Source organism: Zalophus californianus, chromosome 3, assembly GCF_009762305.2.
Source record: "Zalophus californianus isolate mZalCal1 chromosome 3, mZalCal1.pri.v2, whole genome shotgun sequence".
NCBI classification, from domain to species: Eukaryota; Metazoa; Chordata; class Mammalia; order Carnivora; family Otariidae; genus Zalophus; species Zalophus californianus.
In genome coordinates this window covers 126,608,010-126,630,803 of record NC_045597.1, presented here as the reverse complement: position 1 = coordinate 126,630,803, position 22,794 = coordinate 126,608,010, and the positions used below count along the sequence as shown (strand labels likewise).

Here is a 22,794-nt window from a genome sequence, read left to right as displayed (position 1 = left end):
CAAGTGCTTTTTTTTTTTTTAGCACCATTTTAACAAAGGCAACAATTTTAATTTTAATTTGATGCTTAAGCCTTACCTTCTCTATTTTGGCATGTGAATGAGGACTAGAAGCCAGAGAGTGAGTTGGTCAGGTCTTATTATTGAGAGAACCAAGTACTGGAGTATTGCCCTCACCCTCAAGGAGTTTATAACCCAGTTCCAGAAAACAAGTTCCAGGCCCCCAGAGAAAAACAGTTATCTATCCAGAGTGAAGGAGACCATGTTACAGGATAAGGAGGGAAGACTTGGGAGGAAGGAAGACCTAGAAAGAGCCTCCTTAAGGAGGAATCGGAGACATCCGTTCATCCGGTCCTGTGTTGGATCTGTGCACACACAGAGGTGGTAAGCAGCATTTCAGACTGCATGGGCACTATGAGCAAGGGTGTAGGTGTAGGAAGATTCAAAATATATTTAGGGTGGGGGGTGTCCATAAGGGGGGCTCTGCATGTGTGGGAGCAGGGCTTTTAAGGAAAGTCTCTGTACTTACACTCAATTTTGCTGTGAACCTGAAACTGCTCTGAAAAATAAAGTCTATACAAGATGAATCCAACTGTAATAAACACATCAAAATCCAACTGTAGTAAACACAGCAAAATGATACAAAAATGCAGGGGAACAGTTTGATTAGAGGGGAGCATTTTTGGGGGTCAGTGGTAGGAGAGAAGACTTCTCAGATCGATGAGTTAATGGGCTTCTCTATGGTTTTTACAAATGATTTCTCTAAGGAAAAAAATACTCTTAACAATTATGAAATACTAGCACAATGTGCACCAGATCATTTCAGATGATGTTCGTAGGAGAGTCCTTCATTGGAGGACTGTGTACCCTGGGGAGCTGGAGCTGGCTGCCACTAGCTTGCCAGAGCCAGACGCACCCATTTCTTCCCAGCTCCACTCTGTGACATCACGCTGGTAGCTTGAAATCAGCCCTGGCAGGAATATTTACACCATGGAAATTAGTAGACACTTTGAAATCATGGGGGTTTTTTTTGTTTGTTTTTACCTCAAAGAGCCAACCGTTGAGTATTTACCAGGACGCCCTTAAATGTGTCTCTTCCCATACTCTCCTCAGGCTTGCTTAAGCCTGCCTAACTTGAATAGCTCTTCCTGAGGGGTGCTTACCAGCCAAAGAAGTTTCCAGTTGGTCTTCTATCTTGCCGTCACTAAACCTTGCTAGCGCCAAGACTCACTTCCCATGCGGTCATCTGGCTTTTCACTCATAGCTGATTTACTCTAAGACTTTTGGTCTCTGTTACTGACTGGGTCACTCTAGTGAGTATGGTTATTATCCCCACAACCCTGTATTCTAATAACTATCTTTATAGATGGAGATCCAAGTCCAAAGGCTAAAGGGTATACATGATACAATTTAAGCCAACACTATTACTTACACACAATTCAAATTTAATTCTGACTGAAACATTTCAGCAGTATAAATTCTATAAACAGGAGCAAGGAGCTCCATGGATAGCCATGTGGGCCTGTGGCTCTAGGAGAGTTTTTTCTCTTTGGGGAACTCATTTCCTAGAAGCTTGGATCCAGGAGAGAATATGCAAGGTGGGTGGAGGTGGCTTCTCTCCATTCTGCGGGAACACATGTTCCCTGGCACGGAGAGCAGAATCTGACAGACCAAAATGTGAGCGTGTGTGTGTGTGTGCGCGCACACGCACAAATCCATATACATAGAGCTGAAAATAAAAGTCATCTATTTCCTCTCAAAAAAGATTAAGGATAAGTTATTTCAAAAGAAAAGGAGTGTTTGAGTGTTAGGATACTTTGCATTTTAGAAAAAAAAAAAGACAAGAGGTCTTAGCAATGTGTCTGATCCAATTATAGGAGCCCACAGAAAAGCACAGAAAGATTCAAAGGAACCCACAGAGGGAGAAGAGTCCAAAATAACTTTATTGGTGGTCTTGAAGAGCTTGGCTACTATATCTCAATGAGACATTAGAGGAGGAAGGGAAAAGAAAAAGAAAGAGGGTGATAAAGATGCGTCTTAGTCCCAAATGTACTCATCACAAAAAGCCTGCTTTTTCCATATGGACAATACCCAACTGTTGTTCATTTTTAAGTATCAATAAGAGCTATCAAAAAAGGACCCTAAAAAAGAAAGAAGGAAAAAAAAGAAAGAAAGAGAGAGAGAGAGAAAGGGTGTTATTAGTGGTACGAAAGCAAGCATGCTTAGGAAACCCGTGCAATCTTTGTGGGAGTGCCCATAAGTGTACCTGTGCTCGGATCTTTAGGGTAGTCTCCCGCATTCCAGGCTGCGGGGATTACGAAGCCAGGCAAAGGGTAATAGCTAAATAGGTGAAGCTAAAATGCATCACAAGGTCAGAAATAGAATAAACATGAAAGTACGGTGACAAGTGAAATTAGACTATTTGCAGACCTTGTAAGCACTACCTCTCATGTGAATGAGATCTGCAGGTGCCCTTCTTTCTCAATGTGTGTAGAAGCCCTGGCCCCTTGCACTGCTTTCTGCTCTAAAGCAAAACCACTTTTCAGCAAAGAGAATGTATGACAGCCTGAGGCAAGGGGTGAAAAAGGAGAAATATTCTGTGGAGTGGGAAATACATCTAGGTTGAAAATAGGGGGGACATTACCTGGCAGGGATAGAAGTAAGAACCAATTTGTATTTTACTTAAGGAAGCTTAGCCCTTAGGTTGAATAAACGATGTACTTACCAACTAATTGTTACAATAGCATCTTCCAGCAGAGGGCATACTTTACATTGAAATAGATCTAAAAAGGCCTTCAACCAAGAGGTTTTTTTCATTTGAATTTTTTTAACTTCAATATTTTTGGTTTCTAAATGGTTTAAAAATATTCTAAAGTATTTAAAGTCTAGAAGATGTTAAATGTGAAATTTCTCAGATTCCAGTTAATATTTCTGCCTTATTAGTAAAATATTCAGTTGTGATTGCAAAATGAGGCATTTTTTCCCGTGGCTTATGGACTGGTCTTAGACACTTACTATCATTGTACACAGAGCTGTTCTTTTTTGGTGCTGTTTACAAAATTATTACAGAAAATCCTATCTTTTAATTGGATGAGTATCATTTTCTTTCATTCCAAAAGAGTTTGATATAAATAACTGCTTTTTTTTTTTAACAGTTAGAAATTACCAGCATTTTCTAATCTGTTTTGTAGCCAGCTTTGATATTTTCCCTAGAGGAAATGACACCTATATAAAAGTTAACTAAACTTATTATATAATATAACTCCAATATTCAAAGACCATTTAAGTAGCAACTTCATGAGAATTTAAGATTTGTTTCTCTTCATGATTCATTTCCTTTATCTAACGGAATCATTCTCAAGATAAATGAGAAAGTAGAAACTGCTATCTATATTAAAAAAAATTTTAAGAAAAAAAAGGTTAAGTCATTTGTTAGCAGTGGCTGAGCTCAGATCTGGAGACCGATCTGCTTGACTCCATAGCACAATGTTCTTTTCATGGCAACACCCTGCCTCCAAGTGACTACTCTATTTTATCTGATCTATTTTAAAATCATAGACATGACTTTCTTCATCAGGACATAAGTCCAGATTGACATACTGTGAAAAGTGCAAAGAACAAAACAAAATAATCCTATATAAATCAGTGGCAGGAATTCTTGGCTTATAAACTCAATAGCCTGGTTTAATTTTGGCGTCTCCTAATCACTTGATCTGACTTTATGTGTGTGTGTGTTTGTGTGATTTTTAAAACATGACTTCTTTAAGTGAATGCAGGAAGAAAATCTCTGGGGAAGACATTCTTAATGTTATGGGAGATTCAATATATTTTCTTTTATTATTAAAGTTATTTCTTTTAGTATTTCTCTTTCTATGAAATAAAAAAATTATATCAAATGCATAAGAATTCGCTGCCTAGGAAACAAAATTATTTTTGTGTTGAGAAAGTGGAGATTTTATATATCCTCAAAATGACAAAGAAATAGACCTCTATATATTCACTTTCATTTTCATAATTATCTCTAGCAGAATTATTCCAATTAATTTTGTTTAACAAGGATGGAAGTGTTCCTCCTTTTATCTGCGTGCAGAAAAGTAAATTTCAAAATTTGTGTGGATATTTAAATACAAAGTAAACGAAAGTCTATTGATGAAATCAGAAATGTTAGCAGAATAAGACAATCTCTCTACTCCCCCCCCACCCCCTTGGGAAGATAAACCGTTTCAAGATTGATAGAAAATTTGACATTACAATGAAAATGTCCATATGCTTGAAAACAACAACAACAATAACCAACTTTCATTTCACTTAACACTTGGCTATAGGATTGTTTGCTTGTTTATAAATCTTCGCACAAATCATCAAAAAACACTGGAATACCAGGCTTGGATTCAGAAAATGGTGACTTCTTGCTCGGCCCCATTCTAGCTGTGTGATCAGGATAGATCATTTAACTTCTCTGGGCCCCACCGTGTCATCTGTAAAACTAAGATGATAATGGATCTACCACATAGGATGTTGAGGTTTAAAGTGTAATTTACATCTGTGAAGGCACCGAGCTCAGTGTCTTCCTGACACATTGCAAATTTGTTTGTAAGATCAAAATAATCCATGTAATACACTTAATAATACCCAATTTTTGGTAGCAACTTTCTTTAATATTTATAAATTAATCATGCACATTGCACTAAACAACTCCCCCAAACTTACATATGTTAAAGCAAAGCTTGGGGAAAACCTTGACTTTACATATATACAAAGTACTTTTAAGATTGTTGTTTAACTGCTAGCGATTAGAAAATGAAATGAAAATCAAGTATAATTTCCATTTGTATTACACTTAGTGGGAAACGTAAAGAATCAGGGTTAGAGTTTAGATAATACTTGTTAGTATTTTTTAGTATTTTTGGTATTACCTTTAGTTCTAATACCATATTTAAAACAACAAATGAAAAGCATGTCAAAATTTACTTTTTTGCTTCGGAAATCTTAGTCTATATTTCTAGATCTAGAATTATCCTTGCAATGACATTTTCCCCATCTCATTTTACACCTTGCCTTTTCCTTATAAATCATATTCTCTTTTCATCAGTACATCTGCCCAAAACACTCTTCTGCTTGACAGTTCTACCCCACACTCGCCTCTAAGCTTCTAACAAGGCATACCTCTGGGAATTGCAAAGTGCCATATTTAAAATCTCTCAGTGAGATATACAGGTTTTCCCTTGTGATCATAAGGGATTCCTCAAATCTGAGTTTGAGAGCTAATCTACGACAACTGGTAGGCACAGTATTTTCACATTAGTATATTTATTTTGTGCTAATATACTTAAACAGTGTGTGTGTGTCCATTGAGAATTTTTCTACAAATTTCTTATCAGCTTTCTTTTAACTTTTAAGAAAGATGTCTTACATATTTGATTGGCATCGGCTGTAATGCCATTATATTTCCCGCTGACTAAGTTTATTCAAGTTGGAAGGGAGATGTCACAGATGTCTCAGATGCTCAGGGAGTACTAGTCAGCAATAAAAAGGAGCAAGTTGCTGATATAAACAATGTGGATGCATCTCAAATGTCTTATGCTAAGTTGAAGAAGTCAAACAGAGGTTACATACTGTGTGAATCCAGTTATGAGATGTTCTGGAGAAGGCCAGACTGTAGGGACAGAAACTAAATCAGGGACTACTAGGGGGCAGCAGGAGAGAAATGACAGCAAAGGAGCCTGAGGGGACTTCTGAGGTGATAGAAAAATCTTGCTTGTGATGTTGGTTGCCAAACTGTATACATTTGTCAGGCTCATCAAACTAAACCTACCTAAAAGAACAACCTAAAAATAGTGATTATAAAGATATATAAAAAGATAAATTATACCTCAATGAACCAACTAAAAAAATAATAATAATAACCGGTTAAGGAAAAAGAAGATACTTGTAGTTTTGAGGAGTTGTACGCTGTCTCTCTCCAGAGAAGTTTTATTGAAAATATACTTTGTGTGTTTTTCAACCATTTCTATTTCTAGCCCTGAATGTGTGACACTCAGACTAGTTTTAAGTAGCTAAAGGCTACTTTAATGCAATTTATTTAGTGCGTTTGGGAGCTTTAGCATGAAGTGATAATTATGTAACAAGTATAAATATGAAATGTTATTAATTCTAAAAACATTATTTAATGGAACTCGTGCCCTAATAATACCCCAACTCCTTGATTTTTATTTCATTTTCCAATCATGAGCAATTGAGCTACAGTGCTAAGACCTAATTGTACCTAAGATTACTTGATGGTTATCAAATTCTGGGAGGCGAATTGTAACAGCCCCACTTTAACTAATGGCAAGCCAGGCTCAGAAGAACCTCAACAGCAAATTTCTTAAGTCCTGATTCCAGAGCCGACGTTTGTTGCTATCTTTTATTTACTTTTACCAGTTTAGCAATAGTTCTGATCCTTGTGGGTAAGATTGCATAAGTCCTTGGCAATAAACTGTAAAGAGGGAAGTCTTCCCTAGAGGGGGAAAAAAAAAGATTTTCAAAAGGAACTGATACTGAGTACTGAAAACCAGACATCAGGATTAACAAATTAAGGGAATGCTCTTGACGTTCATCCTAACTGTAACTTTTTGATGGAAGCTTAGTTTAATTGTAGCAAAGGAAAACATTTATTTCCAACCTCACATAAGCTTCCAGTACAACTGCAATGCTAGGCTTTAATGAGATTCTTTTTGAGCAAATTCTTTTTGAGATTTTTAAAGTTATGTTTATCACTGAACTGTTATTTTCATAACTGATTAACAGAACCATGTACTTTATTAATTTTTTATACTTTATTAATTCCCTACCAGATTATGTTAAAATAACCCAGTGGTTACTATATAATACTTTGTGTTTCAATGCCATTATCAAGCGTAGATTTTCTTTTCTTGGGCAAAATTTCCATGTGGGGGGACAACAAAAGTGATAAGTGTTTACAAGTTTGTATTTACTCTCATATCGGACATGCGGTAAAGTAGGTATATGCGTTTGATTCACTACCCAGCAGCTGCTCATCCATAGTGGGGTTTTTAAATGTTGCTTTTGCCAGAAACTCTTACCTTTTCTTCATAATCATCTGGGTGTGCCTTTTCCACTTGCATTGAACTGTATGTACTGTGTGCTGTAGAGGTGTGCAGTTAAAATACGTTTATTCTCAGAAATATTTTAAAAATATTTTAAAATGTTTTCCTTTGCAGAATCAGACACAAGTTTGGCAGAAGGAAGTGTCAGCTGCTTAGATGAAAGTCTTGGACATAACAGCAACATGGGCAGTGATTCAGGCACCATGGGAAGTGATTCAGGTACTGCCTAACTGTTGTGTAAACCTTAAAAACTGTGAAATAAGACGCCATATAGTGGAAAGCATGGGGGCTGTTCGTACCCTCCCTAATGGATTTATGCAATTAAAGCAATTCTTTTCTACAGTTGAAGTCATTTTGGAACTTTGCCATTCACTTTCTTTAAAAGTATAACTTATAAAAGTCTTAGACTCAAGCTCTCTCATTTTTGGTCCAGTCCTTATCTTTTTTGGTGTAGATAAGAATATACATATGTCACAATCCATAGAGTCAGGTCATCTGTTTTCTTTATGCCCTCTGTTTCAGTTAAGTCGACTGCATTTAAGTCATGTATGCAGTTTGGTACGTGTGTTCCCGTACCCTACTTTTTTTTTTTAATCAAAATACATTTTAAATGAAAAAAATTAACATGGTCAGTAAGAAGATTGTGACTCTAGATTAACTGCAGGTAAGAAGAGTCCTTTTACTTTTTATTTTTAAGTTTTATTTTAATTAAATTCAATTAATTAACATAGAACATATTATTAGTTTCAGAGGTAGAGTTTAGTGATTCATCAGTTGCATAGAACACCCAGTGCTCATTACATCACATGCCCTCCTTAATGCCCATCACCCAGTTAACAGGAGTCCTTTTAAAATGAAAAATTAAAAATTACACATGAAGTTAAAAGAGTTTCAATTTGTCTAAATAGCCCTTGCATAGAAGTAGAGTTTCCAAAAAATATTTTTGTCACTAAATGAGGACTTTATTAGGTGTTTCCCAAATTACTCTATTAGTTGGATATCACACCAACAATAAATGAGAGCGCCTCTTCCCAGTCCCACACTTCAGCAATACTTCCTGTTCTCAGATTGCCTAAATTCTGTCAGTCTGGTCAATTTCCTATTGCTTCTTCCTGTTGTTTGAATGTGCAATTCCAATGATTACTACTGAACTAAAATGTTAACATTTTCTAAGAAGAGGTGATAGATCCTTGGGTATCTGTTGTAGACCTTTCCATATTTGTCTGTGCGTTTGAACTATTTCATAATTAGAATTAACAAATTATAAGCAAACAAAAAATGCTTTGCAATGTGGCCAGCTAAGAATCAGTAGGAAACTGGCAAATTAAGAAACACAAATTACTTTATTATTCATTTGTTCTCTGATCGAGTTGTAGAAAACACTTGGAAAATATTGTGTACGTCAGATTCCCCTGCATTGTCAGAAGAATTACAGAAATTTAGCTAGAAGAGTCCTTAAGGGACAAAATCATTTACATAAAAGAGGTGATCTGCCCTAAAAGCTTTCCAGGATTTTAAAGGGTTAATTCATTTTCTGTTTACTGCACTCAGTGTTTATTAAGTTATTGCCCTGTGCTTATTTCTGTGGGTTGTATTTGATTTTTCCATACTTGTTATACAGTTGTTAGATTTAATAATTAAAATTTCTATTAAATGTTTTTGATGTTAGAACTCAAAATATGCTCTAGCTAAATTTAAAGTCTTTATGGTTGTTTTAAGCTTCTGGACCTCATCCTAATTTTTGTTTGTCTAAGTAAGGGCTTTTCAACAATATTCATTCATTCAATAAATATTAAATGGGTATCCTCTATGTGCTGGGCATTTTGTCTATTTAGCACTGTTAGCAAATGTAACTATTTGCTGATTTTCAGTCCTCAATGTGGCATGAAAGACGTGATAAATCTGAACGCAACCTACTTTTAAAAAGCAAATACATTTTCAAAGGCAAATACATTTGAAGACAAACACATTTTCAGAGGACACCCACTGATGTTCTAGATGGGGTCAGTGCTTAGAAACAAAGAATTACTTTGCATAGTGGGTAGTAAAATTCTAAATTTATAAAATTATGAAATTCTTTTCCCTCAGGTGCATGATATAGACTGAAGTAGAAATCAATGCAGAAAAAAGGATTAGATAAATTGCAAATTGGTAAACATATATTGAATTTCTGAAAAGCATTACAATGTTTGGGATAGTATTTTAACTTTTGAAGTTGACATCAAAGGGACTCTATCCCATATGTCCTTTGTCCACCTTCAACAATTACATAGTGGGACATAAGGATCATGGATGTGACCCACTACCATAACACTGTTCCTCTGTAGAAGTGTTACATCATAGTAAAACATATTAATGATGCTCTTAAAGTTTAAAAATTCTCATTATGCTATGGAAGGCTTTTTTGTTTTTCTGTCTCTCATTTTTAGAGAGATATACTCTATCTCACAAAGTGGCAATATATTTGGCAATACACATTGGCCTGATATGTAGAAAGTGTTTCCTTACTATTTTGAGGTAGTACCTATTAATATTTGTCCGGCTGGAATGGCGTATTTTTCCGTAGTTACATACTATAGGTAAAGGAATACTTTGTCGATTTCAAACACATGCAGTGACAGACCTTTTCTCTCCAAGAATAACTCAGCTGTCAAAATCAATGTGAGAATGAAATGTGCCACATGGTGTAGTTCCAATAAAATGTTATTATTTAAGTCCTATTGATTTTATTTTTTGACCACTTATATGGTATAGTATAATTTCCAGGTCTTCAATCAATATTTCTTGTGGAGGAAGGGCACAATGTTATTCAAAGCTTGTGCATATTTTAAATACCACATTCATTATTGCATTTAATTGATTTTGCTTTTTCAAAGCAAGCCAAAAAGAAACAAAAAAACAAACAAACAAAAACCCAAACATTTCTTTTATAAAGGAAATTGGCTCCTAGCTCATTGACACCAGCTCAGTTCTCTCCTTCTGGTGACAGAGAAGAGAAAATTCTCTTCTCGTTGCTTATGTGGATAAATTCTTCCATCCCTATGTCAGAGGATGTGATAAGGCAAGAATCAGGCTGAATATTTAGCACTCACCCAGCTCTTCTTTGGATGCTGTTCTCACAATGAATCCAACTCTCATTTTTTTTTTCCATGTTCACTCTGTGCTTCCCTTTCAAACTTGGGGCTACCTATCAAGTTTCCCGGACTTGACTCAAAAGTACAGATGCGAATTGAGCTATCTATCTAATAGCCAGACATTTTCAGTGGCAGCATTATAGTACTTTAGACTCTGAAGTCCTTGGACACAAGGACTATATTCCTGGGACTGCATGGCATGTAATAGGCACCCCGTAAATATTTGCTGCAGAATGAACTAGTGGTACATGATGAGTTAAGTAGCAGAGAAACAACATGAGTTTGGCTCCAGAATCAAATTTTGAACATGAATGCCCTTTTAACATCTTAACTCATCTTACATGTATTAGTACAATAAATATCTAACATGCATAAGTGGTATCGATGTTTTACTCATTTGACTTCGTCTTAGATTACTTGGGGAAGAGACAGAAAATTGCTCTAAGTTTCCCTTTTTATTTTGTGTTACCCAAGGATATAGTAGTAAGCATGAAAAACAAAAAGGGAAACTGATTATTTAAAGAGGTACCTGCAACTATTGCGAGGGAAGCAGAATTTTATTATTTTTTTAAATCCATGCAAAAATATACCAAGAGTGAAATTAAAGGGAATTTGCTAATCTTTTTTAAGGAATTTCCTAGATTAAATATCAATTTAGCAAAAGTAAATTCCTGGATCTTGGTATTAAACACAATTTAAAGTACATCTTCCTTTGCAAATATTCTTGCTCTTTTGGAAATTTAGGTAATCGATGCTGGGAATATAGGTGGAATATTAGGGTTTTGATCATCTATAAAAGCCACTTAGCAGAGAAGTAAAGATATTCTTAAATAAATTTGAACCTTACATAAATATAATAGACGATGAATGATTATGATTGCTGTAGAGTTCAAAGCAAGCATGTAGAGCAAACTTGTAAATGTATTTCTTTAAATGCTGGTGATCTTAAATGGGTTTTTCCTGAAAATCATATTAAATGAATCAGCAGATGATCCAAAGATAACTTAAATGCATTGCTTCTTTGTTTATTCATCTATACAGAAGGCAAATTTCCTGCCAGGTTAGTAGATGACTCTTACTAAGTGATATTTGGTGTGAATTTTCCTACCTGTGCAGATAGTACCTATCACAACAAGCTAAAACCCATTTAAATAGAATCATCCAATTGTTGAAATGGAACCATCAGCAACTTTTGTGAAGTTAATGGGATTTTGTTAGTTTAGTTTTATTGCAATCATTGATAAGAGAAGGAACACTTCATGTGTAATGAAGTACTAAGTGCTGTCATTTCATTTTTTCTTATGATTACAGAAAGCAAAAGATGGGCTTTTAAATTGATATAATATTTATTTTACTGCATTCCACATGATAGATTATGCATTTTTAGATCGTTTTCCCCTGGCCAATATAGATAAATATGATCACTTTTAAACAAAGTATGTTTAAACCAAGATGTGTTGTAACAATTTTATTCTAATGTTCAAAAAGTTAATACATGTTAGTATTTATGAGAATTTTAACTTTAGAAATCTATGTTAATTGGAAATATTTTTAATATATCACACTCTGAGTTTCAGGAAAATATGAATACATGGAGAATACATATAAGGAAGTGATAAAGATCACAATTTAAAACTAAATGCCAAAATTAGTCACAAGTCAGTTTAAATCAACAAAATCATTTTTTATCTTTTAATGACAACATATCAGTTATTGATATGGGAGGAGTTTTTCCCCTTCTCCCTAAATATGGCTTCGTTTAATCTACCTACCTCACATGGCAAAAATAGGATTTTTGTTTTGTTTTGTTTTGCCATTTTAGATATTTGAGATAGGTAGGTAGATAGATAGATAGGCAGGCTTTTGGGTATTTGGTTGTCAGATAAAGTTTTTCAAATGAGGGAAAGTACCATTAGCTATAATATCTTCTTTGCAATAAAAAGTAAAGGGGAGTGGTGATACAGAACAATGACTCAGTCTTTCCCAGTTCCTCTTGATCCGTAGGTGGCAGGACTATAGAGAAACAAGTAGGGCGGAAGGGCTCAACAAAGAACTGGAAAGCCTGATGGATTAAGACTCATTCCTGCCAATCCTGTACAGCAACCCTTCTTGCAGTTTCCCCTGGCTTTGCCCACTCTGTGAAAAGACTCTCCCATGCTGCCTCCCCTCCTGTCCTTCATCCTGTTAATTCACTCCCTCTGTACCTCTGCCCCCAGGCTACTTCCAGAATGGGGTGCCTGGGTCGACCCTGGAGATGCCAACAGAGAGCTGACACCCATATGGTACAGAAAATAGAAAAATGGATTGGCTTGGACCACACATGAAAAGCAATTTAAATCACAAGAAGCCTGTGCTGGGTTTTAGACTCACTAGCCTTAGTTATTTTATTGCCCGTTCCCTTATTTTTCTACCTTTAAATTTCCTTCAGATGAAGAGAATGTGGCAGAAAGAGCATCTCCTGAGCCAGAACTGCATGTCAGGCCTTACCAAATGGAAGTCGCCCAACCAGCCTTGGAGGGGAAAAATATCATTATATGCCTCCCTACAGGAAGTGGGAAAACCAGAGTGGCTGTTTACATTGCCAAGGATCACTTGGACAAAAAGAAAAAAGCATCTGAACCTGGAAAAGTTATAGTCCTTGTCAATAAGGTATTCAAATAGCACATAATACCACAGTGTTTATTTTCATTTTATTTTTCTGACGCATTTGTAAAATGACATATGTAACAATGGATCACGCAGACTTCATGTAATTAAGAGGAATGTCAAAACAAGTAATTTATTTTATTTTAAATCTTTGCTCTTACAGATGTATGTAATATTCAAGTTATTAGCTTTTAAAATGAATTTTTTTCATAACACCAAAGCATAAATCAAAAAGCTGTTACTTATATGTAAAGAATAATACATTTACCCAGATATTCTTTAAGGTTAACTGGCACTAGCTTAAGTTATCATGTCCGTGGACATGAGTGACCTCAAAATATTACTAGAATCTAGTATCAGATATTGTCTTTTGGAGTCTCTTTAACTGTTGACCCTTAGTCAAAGGTGGCAAGCCCTCCTTACCAGAATATATATCATTTGTTTGAAGACAAAGAAAAAATTAAGTGACTATTTGGCTGATCTAAATCAAGTTAAAAAGGAAAATAGAGGGACGCCTGGGTGGCTCAGTAGGTTAAGTGTCTGCCTTCGGCTCAGGTCTTGATCCCAGGGTCCTGGGATAGAGCCCCGCATTGGGCTCCCTGCTCAGCGGGGAGCCTGCTTCTCCCTCTGTCTGCCGTCTCCCCCTGCTTGTGCTCTCTCTCTCTGACAAATAAATAAATAAAATACTTTTTTAAAAAAGGAAAATAGTTAACTAACTTTCAAGAATTATAGATAGATGTTACTTGAAATGCAACTGAGGTTTTCCTCTAATAATTTACAGTTTGGGGTATTTAAAGAACAATCTTCATAAACAGGTTTAAGTCTTCTCTTCATTGTAAAACAAAATCTAGTTATTTGAGCTTTATTCAGATAAATGAGTTTGTTAATTTATAAATGTGTACATTGGGCAGATTAATCTTTACTTTTGTGGAGTAAAATTGAGTATACATTTCCATGGTCATAGTCTTTTCTATTACTTACAATAACTAGAGTTTCATCATTTCCTTTACCAAAAATATAGTAATAGACTATACAGCTTTTCTACATTCTTGGATTTCTATTATGCCAAAGGTTTTAGTTGCAACCTGCCTTTTGGTAGCAAAGAAACATACTCAGAATCTATGATCTGAGTAATTTCTATCGTGTAGTTCCAAATGCATTTTGTATGTATCTGCTGAGTCAAAAAACCTCTTCTTTATACTTGAATGCCTACTATTAAAACAGTTTTTTTTTCTCTTGTGACGATAGTGATACATTAGAATTTATTTGTGAATAGCCTTTCAAGTATTCTCTTTATAAAGAACATTATCTTTTGGAATCAAAGGAGTCTAGCTTTGAATACACCTTCTACCCAGCAGTAGTTTGACCTTGGACAAAGTCCTAACTTCTTGCTTTAGTTCCCTCATCTGTAAAATGAACAAAATAATACTACCCTATATAGTTGCTCTGAAATTTAAATTAAATAACCTATCTCAAGCCTGGGAATGACTCAGTAAGTTTTAGTTCTTTCTCCCACTCCCTCTTCCTCACCTCCATAACTAATTAAATGGAACCCCTTAACCAGTGAACAGGGTCTTAAGTGCCAGGTTTACAGAAAAGAACAAAGTTAACCGGATTTGAAGATACTTCAGCTGGAGTTCTTGAGACCATTTGAATATTCTGCAGTTCCCTCAAACTGAGCCTTCATCTCCCTCCTTAAAGGCTCTCCTTCCCTCCCTAACTGTCTCTTTGTTAGTTACACCCCCTCCTCCAAAGCATGAAGCCTCAACACCTAGGAGATATTTTTAATTCATCTATTTCCTTCCCTTCTTTTATCAGGCCCCAGGGTCATAAACTCTTAGAGCTGAAAGAGGACTTCAAGATCCAGCTCTCATCCAGCTCTCATCTCATCTCTTTCCTCTGCTGAGTAGAATAGGCTGGGATATCCAGGAAGTCCTGCTTTTAATAAGATAGCTTGATCCATTCTTTGAATGACTGGCACTGATGGAAAGCCCTACCGAAATCTGTTTCTCAGGAATCCACACTCAGCTAGAGTTCTTTCCAGTGTGATTATACAGAGTAAGAATTAATTCTCCTGCCTCACGACTGCCCTTCACATAGAGAAGGCAGCAATGTGGCTCCTAAGTCATTTTTCTTTTTGTTCCCTGGTATAAATATTCCCAGTTCCTTCAGCTATTTTTCATGTAACATGGTTTCCAGATTTTTCATCATCTTGAGTGCCCATAGTTTTTGAGACATTTATTTAGGACCTTTTTCAAATACAGCATCCAGAGTTGGGCAAAATACTATAGATACAGTCTTATTGGTGCAGACTGGAAGAAAGATGAGATGTGACTCTAAGCCCATGACCAGGTTTGCCTTTTTCACTGGTGCTGGCGCCCACAGACTCACCTGGAGTTTGCCATAAACTAAAAGCCTCAGTTTTTTTTTTTTTTTTTGGTCTGAAAATCTGCTAAACTAAAATTCTTTTAAGTTGTCTTTGTGCAGTTAATTTCCAAATGCAGACATTCATTTCTTCATCTTATGCACGTTGATTGATCATTGCAGGTCTCAGGTTTTTGTACGCATCTAATGCAACTTGTTCTTATAATGACTTCTTTCAGTGCTGTATGCTCATCACAAATCTTTCATCTCATTGGATCTGGGTAATTCTTACAAATCCACATTTGCAACCATGTTTACATGTTAAATTATCCTCACTAATTATTCGTATTCCCTGCACCGTTGTGTAGACACTTAAGGACATAAGTCTAATTCATCATCTGCTTCTCTATTGTTTTTCCCTAGGAATTACTAGAAGTCTCTCCACTAATTCTTCCATATATGTCATAACTGTTTACTTTATCATCCCATTTCTTTCAATTTTAAAGTAACTTGAGCTTCAGTTCTCTTCATTTGAGGCCCTTTATGTCACATAACCTTAGTTCTGTATTTAGCCTAACAGATAGTATTGTAACCCTTGATCTCGAAGAGAGAAATCCTGTCCCCTCTAACATCGTTTACTTTCATCTCCCTGCCTCCATGCTTTCCAAAGTTATCGCCTTCAAATGCAGGGAGAAATGAAAACACCACCTGTGTTCCCAGACTTTCTATTTCCTATCTAGGGCTTCAACATCACGAGAGATAAATCCCAGGTTCCTTCAGATGCTATAATGCAGCCCCATATGATTCAGCAGAAGTGGGTAGCAGTTGGGTTTGATTAGTCTTGGCAGGCACTCTGTCACATCTCAGGAAAAGGCTCCAAGAGGACCACACACCTCCCAATTAGCCATGTCAGACTTGCATCTGGCTTTCTCTGTGTCCTTCAGTAGGAAGTCAACACCACCCAGAGTGAGTATCAGGATTTCCAACACTTGCTACCTCCTGTGAAAACTTATTTTTGTTCTATAGACCAGAAGATACTGCTTCTTTGGAAGGTCTTGACTCATCCTTTATGGGCAGAACCCCAGATTGCTATGTCACTCTGTGGCATAGAGATTCTTAAATCATTCAGCAGCATGAGGGGATTTAAAGGCAAATCGAAGGCAGATCCTGTTCTCAGGAATCTACACTCTAAGAAATGAGAGGTGTTTATTAATAATATGATAATTAATAATTGTATTGCACTTTATGATACAGTATTAATTATTTTTATTGTATCTCATTAAATCCACACAGGCACTTTATGAGGTAACCATAATTATCCTCATTTTACCCATCAGAAAACTGGGGCTCTGAGGCTTTAATTGGTCTGTCAGGGCTCATCCTGCCAATAAGCAGCAGAGCTGAAACTTGAACCCTTATCTTCTGAAGCTAACTGGCCTTCTTTTTTCACTATACTGCTGGAATAAAAGGATTAGCAAAATATCAGGGAAGTTTTCTGAGGACCAAAAAAATGACAGCCTCTCTTTCATTTAATTTTCACAACAGTGCTACCGTAGGTTAACATTATCTTCATTTTATTGATGTAGAAATTGAAATGACTGAAATGATTCAGTAACTTGTCCAAGGTCACATAATAAGTAAGTGGCTGGACTGGTTTTCAGGGCTGACTTTCTCTCCCCTGGATCTTGCTGTCTCCTCCCACTAAGCTTAATTTTCATTCTCTTCTTCAGAGTCTTTCTTACTTCTTCCTCAGATTATTTCCTCTGTCTCGTGTAAGTAGAATGAAAGGAATAGTTTTAGAAAAATATGTCAGAAATGACTTTGTGAAAGAGAGAGAAGAGCTGCGGTTCTCACATTCTAAAGACTTACTGTCACATGAGAGGTTTCATATAAGTGCAGGTTATGCACATAGAATTGTGTCCCCAAAGATGGTCCCTAGGCTCAGTGACTCTTTCGTGGGGCCCAGGAGTCTGCATTTTCCAAATCTCTCAAGTGATTGTGTGGCAGACGGGCCAGAGACTTTACTTTGACAAAAAACAAACAAAACAAAAAACAAGAACACGAATGGAAAGTTTCTCTTCTTTTTTTTTCTCACCTTGTATTATTTTCTCCCACTTACCAAACTTGGTTATTGATTTTAGGTCCGCACTGTTTCCTTGAAATTCATAGATTCCACTTTACCCCTTCCTTTTCCACATTCACTCTTAGATAACTTCATTATTTATACTGAACAATGATACAAAGCATTATTCTTTGTACACTGTTTTCAGCCAGGGGTGTCAGCCAGCCCTCATTTTACACATAAGTGGGGCCCACCTCAAGTAAAAAGATGAATAACACATGTTCTGCAGACCAGTGGAAAGATAACCATTGATCACATTATCTGGTAATTATATTATGAGGAGTATAATGCTTACTCTTTGATGCTGGCCCTTGAAACTCTTCCTGCCAACTCTCTGTTTGCCACACTGTACATCTCTAGGCTCCTGTGGGAAAAATTCTCTGAGGATATAACATTCAAGATGGCCTGGTCATTCCTTTCCCTAATCTAGAAGGTATTCTAAATGGTAATGTGTAGCATTGAGGGGTCAACCCAACCACCTTCAGCAGGTACTGTGACATACAGAGAGCCAGCTGAAAGGACTTTCTTTTTGCTACCGTGCAACAAAATCTTTATTAAAATTTTCAACAGGTTCAGCTATTACTGAAAGTGGTAATTTAATTTTTTTTTATGCTAAGAGAAATAAGGTAATTTAATTTTTAAACTTAAATTGGGACAAATGGCCATAATGCAGAGTAATGCCATCACTGGGGAGTATAAATGTAACACTGAAGAATTAATAACCATCCTTCAGACAGAGGACCAAGTACAGGGTTGACACTTTCTGGATGTTGTAGTCAGAAAGAATGTGGCCATCTTCCAGCTGCTTGCCTGCAAAGATGAGCCTCTGCTGGCCACGGGGGATGCCTTCTTTATCCTGGGTCTTGGCCTTCACATTCTCCATGGTATCACTGGGTTCCACCTCCAGGGTGATGGTCTTACAGGTCAGGGTCTTCAGAAGACCTGCATTTTGACTTGCTAGTGAATGCAAAGATACTGTGACTTGCCAATTACATCGAGGAACCTCAATGCCAACTACTCCCTTTGCAAATGCCAGTCACCTCTGAAAGATTTCCACTTATTTTGCCAATCTGTTTGCTCTTTTGTTCTTTCTCAGCCACCAAAGCTATTTTAGTGGTCTACCCCTTCATCTCACATCTGCTGTCCTAGGCAGTGTCTTACTTCCTCACTTTTGGTTCTCTGCTCCTTTCAGTTTTTTAGGCATGTTGCCTCTGGCCCCATCCCAAAACAAACAGCAGGAATAAATCAACAATTTATAAGGGTCCTATAACTATTATACTAAATTTAAAATATTCTGCATGTTATTCACAGCCCTTTATAGTCTGGCCCTGATCTGTGAATTCAGAATTTATTTCTTATCCAGCCTTGGTTTTAATTTATCCTGTCATTGACTCATGATTTACTAGATTAAAATTCTTTTTCAACCCTTCTTTTGAGTACTCAGTTACTTCTGCCTTTTTGCTGTCACTTTGTATGTATTTCTATGGGAGAATTATTACACTGTGTTTTACTAATTTGTGGTTTTTTGTTGCTTAGTCTTAGTTTATGTGCTCAGCTAGACTGAGTTCCTCAAAGTTGTCACCCATATCTTAAACATGTTTATGTCTCAGATACAATGTCTACACCTAACAGGCATTCAGTAAATGCTTATTGACAAATTAATGAATGTAATGATGGATAGGTTGTTATGCTTAATTAACTGATAATGTAAACACCTCTGATAATGCTTACCACATAGTAGGCCTTTGATCAATACTCCTTTTTCTTTGACCATGCTCTCTCTCTCTTTTTAATTTTGTCATTTTTCAAGGTGCCACTAGTTGAACAGCTCTTCCGCAAAGAGTTTGAACCATTTTTGAAGAAATGGTATCATACAATTGGATTAAGTGGAGATACCCAATTAAAAATATCATTTCCAGAAGTTGTCAAAACCTATGATGTTATCATCAGTACAGCTCAAATCCTTGAAAACTCCCTTTTAAATTCAGAAAAAGGAGATGATGGTGTCCAGCTTTCAGGTTGGTTGAAGTGTTTATTTTGGGAAAAAGAAGAATCAGTGATATTGATGATAGCACAGAGGCTGTATTAGTTAAATAATTTTTAAAATGCTGATTTAAAAAGATTATCTCTGATTTAGGGGCACTTGGGTGGCTCAGTCAGTTAAGTGTCTGACTCTTGATCTCAGCTCAGGTCTTGGTCTCAGGGTCGTGAGTTCAAGCCCCGTGTTGGACTTCACTCTGTGTGTGGAGCCTACTTAAATAAAATAAAAATAAAAAGATTATCTCTGATTTAGATTGTCTTTCATTGCTTAAGTTTTCATTAAAACTCTTCTACTTTCTTGGGGAAACACAAAAATTATGATACATTTTTAATTAGATTACTTTATTTACATAAGAATATGGTATTAAATCAAGCACTCACTGGACTTTCCATTTACTTTTTATTTCTAGGTACCAACAAGATATTTTCATATGCTAATGGCTACTGTTAGATATGCCATCTTTTCCATAGAATGAAATTTAATCCTTTCTCTTTTGTGGGGGAAGGGAAGAGAAAGTGAGAGAAAGGGAAAGAAGTATAAATAATCATTATAATAATTGTAATAATTAAATGCAGTGTTAAAACAAGGCAAAATGATTTCTGTTTAAATGGTATGGTTCTCATTTGACATAAAAATAAACCCTCATCAACTTAAAATTAAATTGTTTTATTAAAGAATAAAAATGTAATCCTGATTAATTTGGGGGAGTAAGGCAGGGATTGAATTCCATCCCATAACACTTTTACCTTTATAAACTTTCTGAAATTAATCTCTTAAGTAGGGATAATAACTAACAATAATAGTTTCATAATTAATATACCTAGACCTCTGGATGTACAGATGACTAACGTAGTCCCATTGCCCTCTTAAAAAGTGAAAGGTCTGTGCCAGGATTCTGCTCAAGAAAAGATATCCCTGTCACAGCTCAGTTTACTACCTTTAAGGTACTTTTTTTCACTCTACCTTGCTGGTATGGACAAATGAACCACTTGGATTTTCTTTTAAGACTTTTCCCTCATCGTCATTGATGAATGCCATCACACCAACAAAGAAGCAGTCTATAATAACATCATGAGGCGTTACTTGAAACAGAAGTTGAAAAACAATAAACTCAAGAAAGAGTGCAAACCAGTAATTCCTCTACCTCAGATACTAGGACTAACAGCTTCACCAGGTGTTGGAGGAGCCAAAAGGCAAGCTGAAGCCAAGGAACACATTTTAAAAGTAAGCCATTAACTTTATGTAAAACAACAATAGCAGCAACAACAACAAGGACAACAACCAAAAACCCTAAAAGCAAATGCCAGAGCTTCTTGGGCTTTTTGAGTAAGATTAGGTCCAAGTGCCATGGAGGGCCTAAAAGAAGGTATTCTATGATATAGGTTAAGTGAAATCAGTATGTTTTAGTTAAACATATTCAATCTTCTACAAAACAGTAGCATGCCCTAATAAATTACTATGGTACAGAAAAATATCACAAAAATTATGGAGTACAGATAGAATCAATGAAAAATTGGGACAAGTGAAATACCTTATTTTAAATATCTACTCTTGTTGTTAAAACTGATGATCCATTTGATACAGAAATATGCACAAACTATGACAATTTCTAATTTTCATAATACTCCATGAGTTTCAAAAATGCATATTTTCTTCTGTGCCTTTTTTGTTCTGTGTGATTCTCAGATTCTGGGTCATTCAAATTAAATGAGAAAATGGAGATATGAGAATCTTTAGTTGAGGTTGTACTACTTGTCAGCTGACCCTAAATGGTAGCACCACATAAAGTACTATTGTTGATTTCAAGTGTTAAGTGAATTCAGAGTAACCCAAGAAGTATGTTGGCACTAAGGCAATTGCATTTATATTTTAAGTCCCTTACTTTAAGTTGAATTTAGTAAAAATCATGTAGAACAGACAGAGGCACAATTATTTGTTCCAAGATATAATTTGTTATGGGATTAAGGACTAACACCAGTCTAGATCCAGGCACATCCAGGCTTTGGCTGCTCCTAGCTTTACATTGTCCTCGTTATGTGTAGAAGAGGGTGGTAATCTAATCCAGGGATGTCAAGATGACTTTTAAAATGTCTTATGTGATACGGTTATCTCATAACCATTCTCTGCCGATCTCTGTAATTTGCTACACTGTTTCCACGTCAGTTTTTCCAGCTGGCAAATGGAATTTAAGGAATGAAAATAAATACACTTCTTTTTCTGGAATTATCCACCAACAAGATTTAAAAGCTTCTTTTTAGTCCATAGAGATAAATGTATTGGTTAATCAGATCCACAGTAGAGCAGTACTAAAATGCTATATTTAGTTAGTCATGGTCCTTATTTGTTATATGAAAAATAAATCTACATTGAATCAGTTGAAAAGGAAAAGTAAATATTTGAATATTGAAAAAATCTCTTTTCCAGATATGTGCCAATCTCGATGCATGTACCATTAAAACTGTGAAAGAAAATATTGATCAACTCAAAGACCAAATAAAAGAGCCATGCAAAAAGTTTGCAATTGCAGATGACACCAGAGAAGTATGTGCTTAAAGTTTTATATTTATTAGATTTCTTTTTGTTATTTTTTTTATTATGTTCATTTATCCAGCATGTAGTACATCATTAATTTTTGATGTAGTGTTCAACAATTCATTATAATACCATACCCAACTGAAAGATGCAAAGATTATTTTATACCAACCATCTGAAGAATATTATTTTAAATTTTTAGCAAAATAAGTTACAGTTTTATTCTTTTTTAATTGTTAGACAACAAAGCACTGCTGCGAATTCTCTCTTCCAGCCTTCTTTTAGTTTTCCAGTTTATATGAAGAGTAGCTTGACTACATGTGAGCATGGAGGTGAGGGTAGAAAGGGTTGTATAGCTAAACTAGAGGGATTACTGTAGTTCATTTTATTCTTTTTACTTTCTTGGTGAATTTCAACACTGGTTTTCTGACATTTTGTGGAACCATTTTGTTGCTACCAGATTACAGTTGGTAAGGATAATGGGAATCCTACTTAATTTGCATATTTACTTTCTTAAGAGAACACTGACATGGTAGAGAAGTAAAATACTTACTTTAATGATGCTTTTGCAATGAATATTTTCACTGATTATAAAAACCAACTGTGTTTATTTGGACATTATGACCAGTGTATTATGTCAATACTTTCTTTTGTAAAATATAAAAAGCATGATAAATTTTAGCTCTATGTACTTGATAATAATTATAATCATTGAAAATCTACCTCATAGAATATTAGGATTAAATAACATGAAATATTTATAATTGGCAATATTGTATTTGAAATGTAGTAGGTGCTAACCTAATGTTACTGACCAATCTCCATAGCTCAATTTTTTGGAAATTCTGA

General features: G+C 35.7%; 1 protein-coding gene across 4 annotated transcripts in view; it reads left to right on the top strand.

The window, feature by feature from the left end:
* IFIH1 (interferon induced with helicase C domain 1) overlaps positions 1–22,794 on the top strand; it is a 52,863-nt gene that overhangs the window by 18,215 nt on the left and 11,854 nt on the right. For all 4 annotated transcript variants that reach the window (XM_027591042.2, XM_027591043.2, XM_027591041.2 and 1 more), the window contains 5 exons: positions 7,221–7,325; positions 12,669–12,889; positions 19,183–19,390; positions 20,420–20,637; positions 21,838–21,954. In XM_027591042.2, coding sequence (XP_027446843.2) covers positions 7,221–7,325; positions 12,669–12,889; positions 19,183–19,390; positions 20,420–20,637; positions 21,838–21,954 — 869 coding nt within the window. The remainder of the gene's footprint in view (positions 1–7,220; positions 7,326–12,668; positions 12,890–19,182; positions 19,391–20,419; positions 20,638–21,837; positions 21,955–22,794) is intronic.